The sequence below is a fragment of the Gouania willdenowi genome, chromosome 4 (assembly GCF_900634775.1).
Source record: "Gouania willdenowi chromosome 4, fGouWil2.1, whole genome shotgun sequence".
Taxonomy (NCBI): Eukaryota; Metazoa; Chordata; class Actinopteri; order Blenniiformes; family Gobiesocidae; genus Gouania; species Gouania willdenowi.
In genome coordinates, this window is record NC_041047.1 from 38,304,640 (window position 1) to 38,319,500 (window position 14,861).

The 14,861-nt window shown below is 36.5% G+C and overlaps 2 protein-coding genes across 2 annotated transcripts in view; both read left to right on the forward strand.

The window, feature by feature from the left end:
* LOC114462488 (DNA repair and recombination protein RAD54-like) overlaps positions 1-1,834 on the forward strand; it is a 34,794-nt gene extending 32,960 nt beyond the window's left edge. The window contains exon 19 of the mRNA XM_028445369.1: positions 1,718-1,834. The gene's annotated coding sequence lies outside the window, so the exon portion shown is untranslated. The remainder of the gene's footprint in view (positions 1-1,717) is intronic.
* On the forward strand, positions 1,348-3,991 carry LOC114462489 (homeodomain-interacting protein kinase 3-like). The gene is made up of 6 exons (XM_028445370.1): positions 1,348-1,883; positions 2,338-2,529; positions 2,670-2,851; positions 2,965-3,202; positions 3,296-3,385; positions 3,536-3,991. Exons 1-6 carry the CDS (start codon positions 1,800-1,802, stop codon positions 3,707-3,709), a joined length of 960 nt encoding a protein of 319 aa, XP_028301171.1. The 5' UTR covers positions 1,348-1,799; the 3' UTR covers positions 3,710-3,991.
* Positions 3,992-14,861: the final 10,870 nt, after the last annotated feature.

The following is a 14,861-nucleotide window of genomic DNA, read 5'->3' on the forward strand; positions in this document are numbered from 1 at the left end:
TTCTTGCCTTTGACCACAATTAATTTAAAGTAGTGTTTGTATCGTCACCTTAAAAATGACAACTTTTCATCAGACTGCTCCACGCTCGCCATCTCTGCTGCGTCATCCAATCTGCAGTGTGTGTGTGTGTGTGTGTTTGTGTGTGTGTGTGTGTCGCAAGTGCTGGCACGTCGCCTTAGCCAATCATAATCGCTCACCTTGTTTTTAACCCACCTGCTCACTACATTGAGTAAGAAGCCAGGGATGCTTTCGGCTCACAGTTCATTTAATCAATACATGTAACGCACCGCATTTAACGTTCAGTAACGATAACAGCGTTGTAACGGCATAAAAAGTAATTAGTTAGATTAGCCCGTTTCTGAAAAACAAACGCTGTTACCTAACGCCGTTATTTTAAACGCCGTTATTTTAAACACTGCTTATTACTACATAACATATAAATAAACAAACCTTTATTTCAGCTGAAGTATTATGTTGAGGGCTGTGAAATTTACAGGGTAACTATAGAAGAGCACACAGATCACCCATAACACAAAGTGTACCACGAGGTGGCGCTATAATAGGTGCAAATGCATTTTGGCCTGTAACTTTCACACTTTAAATCACATCTTCCAAAACTTCATATCCACCTGTTCACAGCAAATGGCACGTTGGCCTGTGTCCTGACGCTCGCCACGAGCCTGTCATCATTCGTGACGTACTTTCAGGGGCTCCGCAAAACCTGGGGTCCGGGTCGCGAGGGAAGGCCTGGCCCCCTTTCATAACTGCTTGCAGTTCTCGTTATTATTATTATTATTATTATTATTATTATTATTATTATTATTATTATTATTATTATTATTATTATTATTATTATTATTATTATTGTCTTGTTACTGTTATCTTGTTATATTATTTTATTAAGTTTTGCACATGTTAGTCTAACTACTGTTTATATTTATGTTTAGATTTTTTTCTAGTTGATTGTTATTATTTAATGTCAAGACAGTTTTTGTGACTTTTAAAGAAGTTGAGTGTAAAATGCCCACTTTTCTGTGTTCTGATGCTTCAGCTGCAGCAGGTAAAAAAGACTCAATGAGAAACAGGGTTTTTATACTGTAGATAGGGACTTTAGACTTGAAAGTGGCTTGTGTATAAAAAATCTACACGTGAAAAAATTTTAATGTCACAAATGACAAGAAAAAATGTATAGACTGATGTTTACACATAAAATTATAGCTGCAAACTTGTTATACAACATTTATTCACATGTTTTTTTAATTACTTGCACAAATGATTGTTTACCGTAATTAAAAAACATGTGAATAAATGTTGGATTACAAGTTTGAAGCTGTCATTTTATGTGTAAATATCAGTCTCTAAATGTTTTTCCATCATTTGTGTAAATTTATTTCACATGTGAGAATTTTTTATCCACAAGCTCAAATCACATTCTACAAGCTCTCACATTTTGCAACATATCTACCTTTATATATTGCTTCTATACAACAGTATTGAAAGCACATTTTGTGAAACATTTTCTAACTGACAGTTGATTAATGTCTATATCAGCACTCATTGAATGTCTCTTGTCCAGTCAAATTACTAATTGTTGTATAAGTGTCATTAAGGCCCTTCCTCACAATACAATTATGTGGTCACCTTTGTTCACTACAGACACATACACAGACTGAACTACTCAATACTGACCCTCTGTTCTTTCTTTCCACACTCACAGCAGCTGAACTTCCGGTTCTCTGCAGCAGCACTGCAGATTACTCCATCCTGGAGTGTATTGTTATGGCAACTTTGGGCAGGTGATGAAGTGCCAGAACCTTAAGAACAACGAGACGGTGGCTGTGAAAATCATCAAGGACGGCTTTGAAGACGATTTTGAGAATGAGGTACCTGTTTGCACCTTCTAACATTTGATGGCTCAGGTTTTGCTATTTCTAAATTCTATGAACAATATTTTTGTTATCAATGTGTAATTACTTCAACATGGTAATGTACTTTTCATAACTTTTGTACTATATTCCCAAAATTGCATTGAACTGAACAGATCTATTTTTAAAAAATCTGTATATTTGTAACACAATATTCCATGTAGATATCATATCAATAAACGTGTAAATGTAAAGCTGATAGCCATTGTCCATTTACACTTGTTCATGTAGCTTTTGTACCTATTAATTTATATATTTATTAATATCAACAATGAAACCAAACTTTGTTCCCTTTTGCACTTTTGTGATATTCGCAAATTCACAAAATGCAGATTTTCTAAGACCTGTTGGAATCAGCCAAAGTATTTAACATCTAATAGTCCCGTCTTTTTCTTTTTCTTCTTCTTCACAGATTTCAATGCTAAAGGTAATTAGTGTCCTTGATACTGACCGCACAAATTTGCTTACGTTTTACGAGCATTTTGTGTACATGGACTGCAATTGCCTGGCATTTGAACTTCTTGAGATTGACCTTCACACTCTGATGGAAAACCGAGAGTGGGAACCCCTGAGTGTGAATTATATCCATACAATTGCTGAGCAGGTATGGTTGGCACGCAGAATTTTAGACTTACTGTAACACCTAAACGTAGAATGAAAGAAATCCTGTTTTAAAACCTGAGCTCATACAGCAAATGTACAACGTTTATTCTAAACCTGTGTCTTCTGATCTCGTTTCTGCAGCTATTGGTGGCTTTAGATGCCCTAAAAGGCCTTGGAATCATCCACACAGACATAAAACCTGACAATGTCATGGTGGTCAATAGGAATATCCAGGAACTGAAGGTGAAATTAATCGACTTTGGTGTGGCTGTTAAAACTTCCAACATGGAGCCTTGCCTTGAAATTCAGCCTCTAGGATACAGGTAGGAGGATTTCTCCTCACATGGCTTAGCTGTGGTTAGGACAAACCTGTAATGCATTGTAATGATATGTTGGTCATAGATTCTCACTCTTATCTCGCATCCTTGCTTCTCAGGGCTCCTGAAGTCTCCATTGGCCTTCCTTTCAGTGAGGCCATTGATGTGTGGGCCCTTGGTTGTGTGCTTGTATTCCTCTACATTGGAGAAAACCTCTTCTCTGTGTTCTGTGAATACCAAATGATGAAGCGTGTTTCAGAACTTCTTGGTTTACCGAAGGACGACCAGCTTCAGGCCGGGGCTTACACCAGTTGCTTCTTTTGTGAGGCTGAGGAGGGCTCAAAATGGCGACTGATGGTAAAACTGAAGTTTTTTTTTTTTCTGGCAAACTCAAGTTCACCAAAGTTTAACTTTACAATGAACTTCATAACATTCATCTTGTTTCCCCAGACACCAGAAGAATATGAAGCTGGTAACAGCATCTCAACTAAGGAGGAACACCATTTCGTTGAGTTCTCTTCTTTGGATGATCTGGTCAATGTAAGTTTTTCATAAATGTCAATAAATGTCACTTTCCTGATTAAATCTTGACTGTCAAGAAGTTATTGAGATATCTTGACCATAAACTACTTACCGATATGCCTGATGTGTGAGCTTATGTAATGACCAGTCTTTTGTATTGAAATGCAGGTTCATCCAGGAGAAGAAAGTGGTGAGGTTGAGGACAGAGAAGCCTTTGTGGACCTGCTGAAGCAGCTTCTCTGCTTGGATGGAAATGAAAGGATCTCTCCCTGTCAGGCTCAGTTCCACCCTTTCTTCAGCACATCCCACCTCAACCAGCAGGAGACCAGCAGACACCATTAACCCTCGTTACAGGCTAATGAGACCTCCTGCCATGCATCAGATGAAAAGTGTGTTCTAGATGATGCCTCTGCATCCAAGTCATCAGATAGTGACACACTGAATTTGGCCACTGCAGAAGCTGATAGTCTCCCTCCTCTGACTGACTTGGACTTGGTGTCTGCTCCCACTCCTCATTTAAATGATGACGTTCTGGATCAGTCTTCAGATGGAGTTACCGGCTGTTTTGGTTCTTTGAAGAAGAGGATTCAAAAACATTTCAAAAGAATCAAGACTTTCTTTTTCAAACGCTAAATGCTTGTTCTTGTAAATACATATATTCAATAGTTTGTTTTAGATCATTTTTTTGGATTTTCACAATGATTTTTTGAAACAAATAAACATGTAAATATGTATTCATTTGTTCTTGTTCCAGGTTCTTCTTCCGTGTTATAGTTTAAGAGCCGCTACATCTCATTTTATATAATAATTGACTTAAACTGGTGGTGATCAAAGAATAGGTGGAAAAACGCTAGAACCATGATTGTTCTGATTGACTCAGATTTGACATTCAGCAGTTAGATTAAATCAAAAACAAAAACAGCCTTCCACCACCTAAAGAACATCTCCATCTCCTTAAAAGTGCCGTGCACGCCTCTGAGATCCCTCTCTCCCAATCCCTCCCCTCTGCTCTCTTGCCCTGCCTCCAAACTTCCAAAGTCCCTCCCTCAGAGGAGCTAACAAGCTAACTTTAGTCCAACAGCAACATCACAGTAATATAACATGCTCTGTTAATAGCATATTACTGCAGCGCTTCTTTCTCTCTATGTCAGGGGTGGACAATAGTTTTTTACATGGGGCCACGTGAGAATAAGAAAATATTATGGAGGGCCGGACCAAAACTGAACTGAAATCTGCATAACATTAATTGTGTTTCTTTATATAAAGCAGTAAATAACATTGTTTTGATAAGCTGGAAAGACTGGTAAGAATATATGTTACAATTGAGCAATAAAAGAGAGAAAAAAATGACATTTATTCACTAAAACTTCCCAAAACAATGGTTAACAAAATGTGAACATTTGTACAGTTTTTGAGTCACTATATTAGTGACCATTTTCAGCCACATTCAGTATGACATTGTATGACATATTGGAACAATTAGGTGCCTACATTTGTTGGTTAATCACATTCACACTCATTGTGTGTTTTTTTCCTGTTCTTTTTTCTTATTAAGTGAGAGAAATCTAGTCTCTGTTGGTCTTTAACAAGTGCATCAAAGTCAGCTTGAATGTCTGAGGTGGAGATGCAAAGCACAGCTGACAGATGATCATCAGTGAGAGAGGATCTGTACCTGGACTTGTTAAACTTCATCACTGAGAATGTTTGCTCACTTATGTAGCTAGAGCCAAAGAGCACACAAATCTTCTGAGCATGTCTCCTCATGTTTGGAAACCTCTCTTGCTTAAGAGCAGAGTAGAAATCCAGCAGTGGTTGTGACTTGAAGTGCTCTGCATCAGACTGCAGGTCAATGAGTTCCAGCTGGACATCACTTGGTGCATCATCCACATTGCAGGTAAATGGTGAGGAAATCAAGTGCATCTCACTCTCCATTGTTCTGAGATCTTCAAATCGCCTCGAAAAACTCACCGTGCGGTGCTCCTAACATAGATGAGTACCTGCGGAGGTGATCATCTGATGGTGACTTCCTTCAGGGTTTGCATGTGAGTGAGATTGTTGCTCTCCAGTTGCCTTGAAAGAAACTGTAACTTGGCCATGAAAGCCTTCACCAGGTTGTGCATTTCATGGACAAAAAGGCCCTTGCCTTGCAGTTTGGTGTTCAGTGCAGTCATCAGTGCAGTCACGTCAACAGCAAATGCAAAATTTGTCAGCCATTTCTCATCTGAGATGTCTTTGCCTTTCTTCTCACAAAACGCTCGGATCTCTGCTTTCAGATCCCAGACTCTTTTTAGCACTTTGCCCAGGCTGAGCCATCGGATAGTTGTGTGATAGCTGATGTCACCATGTTCAGTTTCGTGCTCCTCTTGTTGCTTTTGGAATGTCGCTACCAAATTTTTCGATATCCGCACCATTTCACCATCATTTAAGTTTTTATATTTCTCTGAATGTTTCGTCTTGTAATGTCGACTCAAATTGTAATCCTTGAACACAGCACTCTGGTCCCCGCAAACCAAACACACCACTTTTCGTCTGACTTTGGTAAATAAATACTTGGCAGTCCATATCTTGTTGAAAACCCTGCATTCAGCATCTACCTTTCTCTTTTTAGTCGACATTTTGGAGGTGAAATGCGTCATACTAAGTTAGGTGCATGCGTGTGCAGGCTCGGTGCAAAACAACCGGAGGACTGCTGAGGCAATGGTGCACGAGGAGTGGATGGAGCGGTATCTCAGTCTGGATCCAGTAAAAAGTGACCATAAAAAGCTGTAAATGGACTGATATGCAGTGGGCTTCTAGTACTTCATATTGAAATTGTGTTTGTGAACATTTGGGCCACTGTGCCAGTTTTACTAAACTTTATAGCTACTTATACAGGCTCTGAGTTGAAATAAATAAAGTGTCCGTGGTGCTGAAGCGCTGATTTGTTCCACTACTGCTTACGTACCATTGCGCGACGTAAAAAAACAAAAGCTACAAAATAAAAGCAATGCACACTCATGAGGTAAAATAAAAAAATTTGTTTATTTTGTCATTTCTTATGAAACTTACGCGGGCCGGTCAGTCAGACACATGTGGCCTACTGGCCGTAAAATGCCCAGGTCTGTTCTATGTGCACACACCATTCTAGCAGCAGCAGCAACAACACAGTGTCACTTACAGTACCCAAACGGAGGCTGCTGCGTGCACATTAACAAACACAGGCTCTCAGTGATGTGCCGTGAGCACTAGGGTAGGGTAAACAGGGCGTTCCAAATCGTGACCACCAATGTCAACACCAATGACAATTTCATATGTTTCTGCTGACAAGTGTTAATTCAATTCAATTCAATTCAACTTTATTTATATAGCATAATTTACAACAAAGTCATCTCAATGCGCTCATCAAAACATAAAATTCAGATCCACATGAACAAGCTTTTAGCCATCTACCAAAATCAACGTCGTAAAACACCATTAAAGAAACATAAACAATTATTTAATATAGCCTCCATACTCTCCCAACATTTATGAAACTGTGCGTAGGTAAGATCACTTCAGGTGGCGTACGCTGAAACACATGAAATGCATAAGCAAAAAAAACAAAACAAACACTGGGTGTTGTTTTTTATTTATTGTTTGTAACTTTTACAAAAATATTTGCAAGATTACAAACTCAATAAGGATAATGAACTCAACTTCCAACTTCTTGAAAAGCACAGAACAAAAAAAGGGGTACATTTAAGGAAAAAAAAAAATTATTATATTATATATATTGTAAAAAAAATATTGCACAATAACAAATATGGTGTATCAGGGCTCCCATATATACAGTATATCCCAATATTGTCTTTTTCCTCCCACCTTGTTTGCACATGCTGTTGAAGGTAAAACTACATGTAGTGCAATTTTTTGATGACAGCTATGCATGTTAAATTATTGAAATTAAATAAATACCTCAGATTTCTCTCTACTTTTTTGACATTTTATTTAATTTTGACAAAAGAGTTTCACATCCAATTATAAAATAACACACAAGTAAATGAAAATCAATTTAAACATATTAGTAACACGGTCAAATTACAAATGATTAATATCATTAGAGGAAGGCATTGCAACAACAACAACAAAAAAAAAAATAGAATAGAATAGAAGTGTGAGGTCATGTCTGACAGATACCACAGCACACTTCTTGACCATTTGGTCAGGAAGAGTTTCCCACTTTTTCCCCTCACATACAGAGACAAAGAGCTAAGAACAGGAATTTACGACTGTTTGTCCTTCTCCCTGCTGTGAGCACATGGCAGAATCTTTGCTTTGTGCTATACTGTTCTCCAAGAATTAACAATGAAACATTCCAAAAACGGACACAAATTTCTGATAAAAGTTTGAAATGTATTTTTCTACACTGTCAATAACTGTTTTATTCACAGGAAGTCAAGGACAACCTTAGAATAAGATCATATAATTGTTTTACAGTAAAAGTGTTCCTAAGGAATATCTCTCATTAACGTTGCATAAAGTATATCATGTTTGGTGCCACAATAAACAGGAAAATATGATCTCTGCTTTTGTCTAGTTTGGAAAGTTATAATCTAACTGGTTTCTGAGTTATATTCATATTTCTTGTTCCAAAGGATTTCTCATGCATTCATTCCTTATCACACTTACATGATTGCCACAACCCACAGAACATCCCAAGCAATCTAATTGGCTCCCGAAAACACGTCGACCAATAGAATCGCTTAGACCGCGATAAAACCGAAGCGCAAAATTCAAATCATTGGATTTTGGTGCTGGCCGCTAAGATACCCACTGCAGTGTTATGTACGTCTTCTTTAATCTTTTATTTTCTTTGTAACAAAGTGTTTTCTTTCATTAGACCTTTTAAACAAGCTTGCGCGTCCCAGAGATAAAACCTCCTGTTCCAACTGAAGATGCTGAACCAAGAACCAAGAACCTAGCCTGAAGGAGCTGAACCAACACAAGAACCACTCCTGAAAGAGCTGAACCAACAACCAAGAACCTAGCCTGAAGGAGCTGAACCAACAACCAAGAACCACGCCTGAAGGAGCTGAACCAACAACCAAAAACCACGCCTGAAAGAGCTGAACCAACACAAGAACCTAGCCTGAAGGAGCTGAACCAACAACCAAGAACCACGCCTGAAGGAGCTGAACCAACAACCAAGAACCACGCCTGAAGGAGCTGAACCAACAACCAAGAACCACGCCTGAAGGAGCTGAACCAACAACCAAGAACCACGCCTGAAAGAGCTGAACCAACAACCAAGAACCACGCCTGAAGGAGCTGAACCAACAACCAAGAACCACGCCTGAAGGAGCTGAACCAACAACCAAGAACCACGCCTGAAGGAGCTGAACACTGAACTACAAGAACAAAGCCTGCACACGCTGAACAAAGGCCAGACAGACCTAACACAGGTCAGAACCAGTGGAAACCTGCTGACTGAACGAGCTGTGAAACGTGCTAAACAAGGAACAGAACCGACCAGCCTAACACAGGCCAGAACCAGGTCCAGGAAAGGACCCTTTCGGACACACTCCAGCGGTCCAGAGCCACGCTTTGCTGCTTCAGACTCCTCTCACCAGACCACCACTCTGCCACCAGAGAAGGATCACCGACCACGGACCCATCAGAACCGAGGTCCTCTGGATCTCAAATTCTAATCTGGCCAAACATAATTGCAGCCACATTATTCTATACTGATCTTATCATAGCTCACACGCACGCACGCACGCGCACACGCACACACACACACACAAATCATGCAACTTTTCTCTCCTCCCTCCTTTCTTTCTCTACTAAGCTTTTACCTTTAAAGTGTGAATACATTTACCCTTAGTTTAGTGAGCGTAGTACTCTTTTAGCTTTATTGTGTTAGTAGGTTTTAACTTGTTATGATTAATAAATGTTTATACTTTGAGAAGTTGTCTGTGGTTTATGAAAATATTACAATCATAAGGTTTGTTATATGGAGAGTAGAAAGTCTTGACACGAGTTCACAACCCTGGATGACAAGGTATTAATAACTAATTAAGTGATCTGAATCACTTGAACTCAATTTCAGGTGGCACCTCTTGGCAAATTGCTGTAATATTAATAACAATTAATATCCATCCATCCATTTTCATACCCGCTTATTCCCATTTAACAGGGTCGCGGGGGTCTGCCGGTGCCAATTTCCTGCTCTCATAGGGCGCTGGGCGGGGGTACACCCTGGACAGGGCGCCAGTCCATCACAGGGCAACACAGACAGACAACCATTCACTCTCATTCACTCCTATGGGCAATTTAGAGACTCCAATCAACCTTACAGTCATGTTTTTGGATTGTGGGAGGAAGCCGGAGTACCCGGAGGAAACCCACGCAGCACGGGGAGTACATGCAAACTCCACACAGAAAGGACCCAAGTGTCCACCCCAGGGCTTGAATCCAGGACCTTCTTGCTGTGAGGCGGACGTGCTAACCACTAAGCAACCGTGCGCCCACAATTAATATTATAAATCTTATTACTCCTTGTCCAAGCTCATCCTCCTACACAGTCGAGCAGGGACCCACCCACAGCAGTCTGTCCTGGCCCACAACTTTCTGACTAGCCCTGCCACTTCTGTCCCATGTGTGAGGCTGTTCTCACTTTCAGGTCACATAGTGACAAAAAATATCTTCCTTGAGCTCTGATAATGTGAACTGGTTAGTTTGTCTGAGCTGAAGGAGAAGAAATAGGCCTGAAGGTGTTGTGAGGCTGATGGGTGTTATTTTTTGCACTACAATGTTTATCTAGTACTGTTATTTAGTACTTGGAGTTCCAAAAACATTTAGGCCAAATGACTGTTTGTATTTCAAATTTTACTTGAATTAAAAAAAAAAAAAAAACCCACTTTATGTTGATTTGTTTTTTTTCACCATTTCAAGCCAACACTGCTGTGAAAAGTACATAATGTAATTAAAATGGCACTTTTACTTAGATTTGTTACATTTTTCCACAATTGTGACATTAAAATTTTTTGAGTTTACTGTATTTCTGTCTGTGTTTATTATTTGATTCATTCATTCACTAAAATCCATTTAGATTGAGAAGTGTTGCTTTTTAGGGCAAATATATTTAAAATGTGAATAATTTAGATTATTAATTACAAAGCCCCAAGTTAATTAGATTAATTTTTTAGGGGTGGGACTTATACACAGTGATGGGAGGGTTACTTTTACAAAGTAATTTGGTACAATTACAAGTTACCTGTTAAAAAATAGAATCAGTAACTTACTCTAAGTATCACTATATTAAAGTAATGTAACTGATTACTTTTGGATTACTTCAACACCAAACATGCAAATAAAGACAGAAAATGATAGAATACGTGTAACCTGCTCACTGTATTATTTTAGACAGACATAAAATCACCTTCTATAGTCACACTGTATTAAAGGGAATGTTTTAGTTTAACATAGATTGGGAGAAACCACAGTAGTTTAAATAAATAAGTTTATCAATCAATTTACTCATTAATTATGAAAAACTCAGTTTATTCATTGACCTAGACCACAGTCCATACAATAACATGATTATTGTATTGTATAAAATAAATGTTATTGTTACAGCTTTGTAATATATGTAAAAAATAAAAGCACCACCTGAAAGTGGTGTCAGATAGTTCTATATTTATAGTTACAAAGATTATATACACAACATAGCAACAATTATTATTAACATGCTCCAATGTTAACTATAACTTATTTTGTCTACACTGGTGTCAGCATGTACAACAACTGTGTTTGTGTTTATTATTCAAATGGTAAATGTACTTGATTTATATAGAGCTTTATCCCTACAATGAAATTCTCAAAGCACTTTACATATCAGCTCATTCACCCATTCACACTCACATTCACACAAAAAAGGGACAAAACCGACTAAACCTCATCAAACCAACCAAGTCCCCATTATTCACAGAATGAACAAAGAGCTGTGCAAAAGGCTCAATATTTAACATTTAATAACTCAGCTTCATTTATTAATATAAGTGTTTTATATAACAAAAACAAATCTACAACAACACCTTTATTATTAACAAAAACACATGTCTGTTAATTGTAACATTTGAGCATCATGAGGTACATTTAACAAACACTAAAGAACTAATCAAATGTAACGGTAAGTGCTTCTTTTGTTTAGCTAAGCAGACATTAAATTGCTGTTTTCATGGTACAAATCCCTTTTTGTGAGAGTTAGTAACAAGTTGTGCCATCTCAGACATTTTTATATTGAATTTTATTATTATTATTATAACCTTTTTATTATTATTATTATAACCATATTCCTATTTGACATAGTGAAAGTATAGAATAAAGTTGTATAAGATTTTAATTTGTAATTTTTTTATTATTATTTATTGTTTTATTTTATTTATTTATTTTATCAATTACTAGACATTTCAGGCAACTCCATTTAAACTCCAAGCGAGCACACCTAAGGTCACGACCCCAATGTTGAAAAATGCGGGGGAACAAACCTGCCGAAGTTAAAATTAAATGAATAAATAAATACGTTTAAAAACAATTACAAAGGAAATTTTTTAATTAAATACAAATAAATAAATATAAGTGGGGGAAAAAACAAAAGTAAAAATATGATTTAGAATATAAATACATCATTGAATAAATGCATGCAAAAAATATTGTTAAAAAATTAAATGAAATAGATTGATAAATATAAGTGGAAATTAAAAAAACAAAAAAACAAATATAATTTAGATACTTTTTTTAACTTGTATTCATTTAATCATGTATTTTATACATATAAAACTTTTAAAAATTTTTTTACCTTTAGTCTTTTATTCATTTATTTTTTTAATTATGGCAGGTTTGGTCCTCCATAGAAAAACACAGGCCGAACGTGATCTCAGTGGTGCGTTCAGGGTCTGTGGGAAACCGGGGCATTGCTATGAATTTTACGCAACAGACAGAACGTGAAAAGTGGTCACGTGCGTCGTAAAACTGAACGTTTCACCTTACGTAAATTATTTTATTTTTATAGTTCATATAAAACGTTAAGATAGCCATTATTTATGTATTGCTCACAAATAAACACAAAAATAGACTGTGTATCTTGAAAAGTTTTTTTTTTAAAGTTTTTACGTCAAGTTGCGTGACGTCGTAGCCATGGAAACGAGTTGGATGCGGCATTTAAATTCACCTGCTGAACTTCAACGTTCTTAGCGAGCAGCGAGAGACGTTGAGAGGAGAGCTGTGAGCATCTGTGAGCATCTTTGAGCTGAGAAAGGAGAGAAAAACTCTACAAAACACTGAGAAAAGTCATCAGAAGACCTCTACACGACCAGAAGAAGAACTTCAGACCAGGACCAGAACTTCAGAAAAAGGACTTATAAGACGACGAGACCAGAAAAGTGAACCATGGCCCTGCGCATGGCTCAAGGTAAGACACGTTTGAATTATTCTCACCTGATAGGCCTTATTTCATCATTTTAGCACTGAAAAGTTAAACATATATTATGATTTATAATCTATAGGTCTGTCTAAATCAGGTTCGGGGCCTGAGACGTTTATATTTTATATTATAGGCCGACAGAAAATGGTTTTAACATAACGAAAATCAAGAAATGCTGATTTGTCATGTGTTACTTTGACTTATGTAATAATTTTACTCTGATGTGACACTTTTAGTGATTATTTGGGCTGTTCCGACTGTTTTGCTGAGGTGTAATTATTTAAAAAAAAATAAGTCCTGTACTGACAGGTAGATTTAATGTAAATTTGTACTTTAGTTAATAAATAATTTAAAGTCGAGTTTCACTTCATATTTTTCTAGATAAAATTGATACTGAACTATTTGTTTTGGTTTGTTTTTGAAGCAGCCAATGAGGTGGGTGAAATGTAGTTACCATGGATACTGTTTGCATTGTTTGTGCTTGAATATTTACTTCATTTATTTGCAGATACAAACTTTATTTCCTACATTGATCACTTTCTTAAAATGTCTCCTTATTTAAATTTAAATAGCTTATTTTTTCCCTTATTTAATTTGTTTTTCAAAGTCCTCCTGTGGACAAGTGTTACAAATTAGCACACGTTAAAACAATTAAAAACTGTCCAATGTCATTGTGCTGTCCATATCAAAATAGAAAATAAATAATCAATAAATAAATTCCTTTAAAAAAAAAAATAAATAGCAGTGCTAAACATCCATCACTGCACAAATGAAATGTTTATTTATGTTTTATCTGTATATGTTGTCAAAGTTTATCACTACATAGTGCAATCTTTTTGCACAGCTATGAATGTTTTAATCTTCCAAAAAATAAACAAATCCATTTATTATTTTTGCTTTATTGTGACCATCATTAGCCCTCCTGAAGGAAGGATAAACTAAAGTTTATAAGGGGAATTAAATTGAATTGAATTGTTTATTTTTAAATATGCAAACAAAATAATTAAAATGGGGGAAAAAGAGCATAAATTTGAAATTTGATAAAACATCAAGTACAGAAGTGTAACTTATAAACTACTGCTCCTTCTTCTAATCTAAACTAATGAATTACAGTGGCAATCTTCATTGTACTAAGACAGTATATAATATATATACAGTATGTATATAAGTGCATAGCATGTATATCACAAAATATTGTCCCAGGTTGCCCGTTAAGCCCTTGAAAAACAAATAAAGAAAAATAATAGTAAAAAATATAAGATAATAATAATACAACAATATACCAAATACAAAACAATTGAACAATAGTATATATATATATATATATATATATATATATATATATATATATATATATATATATATATACATGAAACAGTGTCCTCTTGACACTCAATGCTATCCAACACCTCCCTCATGCCTGTACCTTTTAAAAATTGTTGTTGTGCTTTCTTTTGAAATGTTTAATATTTGGACTCTGCTTTAACTTAATGGTGAACCTGTTCCATAGTGTCAACACACTACCTGAAACAAAAACTTTGCCTAGTTTTACGAATTGGAGTTAAATTACCCTCAATAATGCTATATATCTCCTGCATTTTCATCGATAATTGTTTTTTTTAGTCTAGCTGTCTGTTGTATGTCTGAATTGGACAAATTTTGTCATATAATGAGTAAAATGTTCCTAAAACTCATTATATACTTTTTCTCGACATATGATATCCCAATTATACTGCAGTAATTCGCTTTTTAGTGTGTAATGCTCTCATAAACTGTCAACACTGGCAAATAGTGGTTTTTAACATTGATTAACAATCTGCTTATTGTGTTTTTATCAATGCCATTGGTAAAAATATTGTCAATGAGAGTGGCAGAATGAAAACCTCTGTTCCCTTTAACTTCCTTCCTCATTTCAGATGTGCGCTTTTCTGATTTCTGTTTGTGAATCACACCATTACGTCGTTGTAGTTCCTCCTTTGCAGAGGGTGGGGTGCCTCCGTGTGATTACAGATTCCCTTGGACTGTAGGAAGTCGCTCGAATCACCATCCATC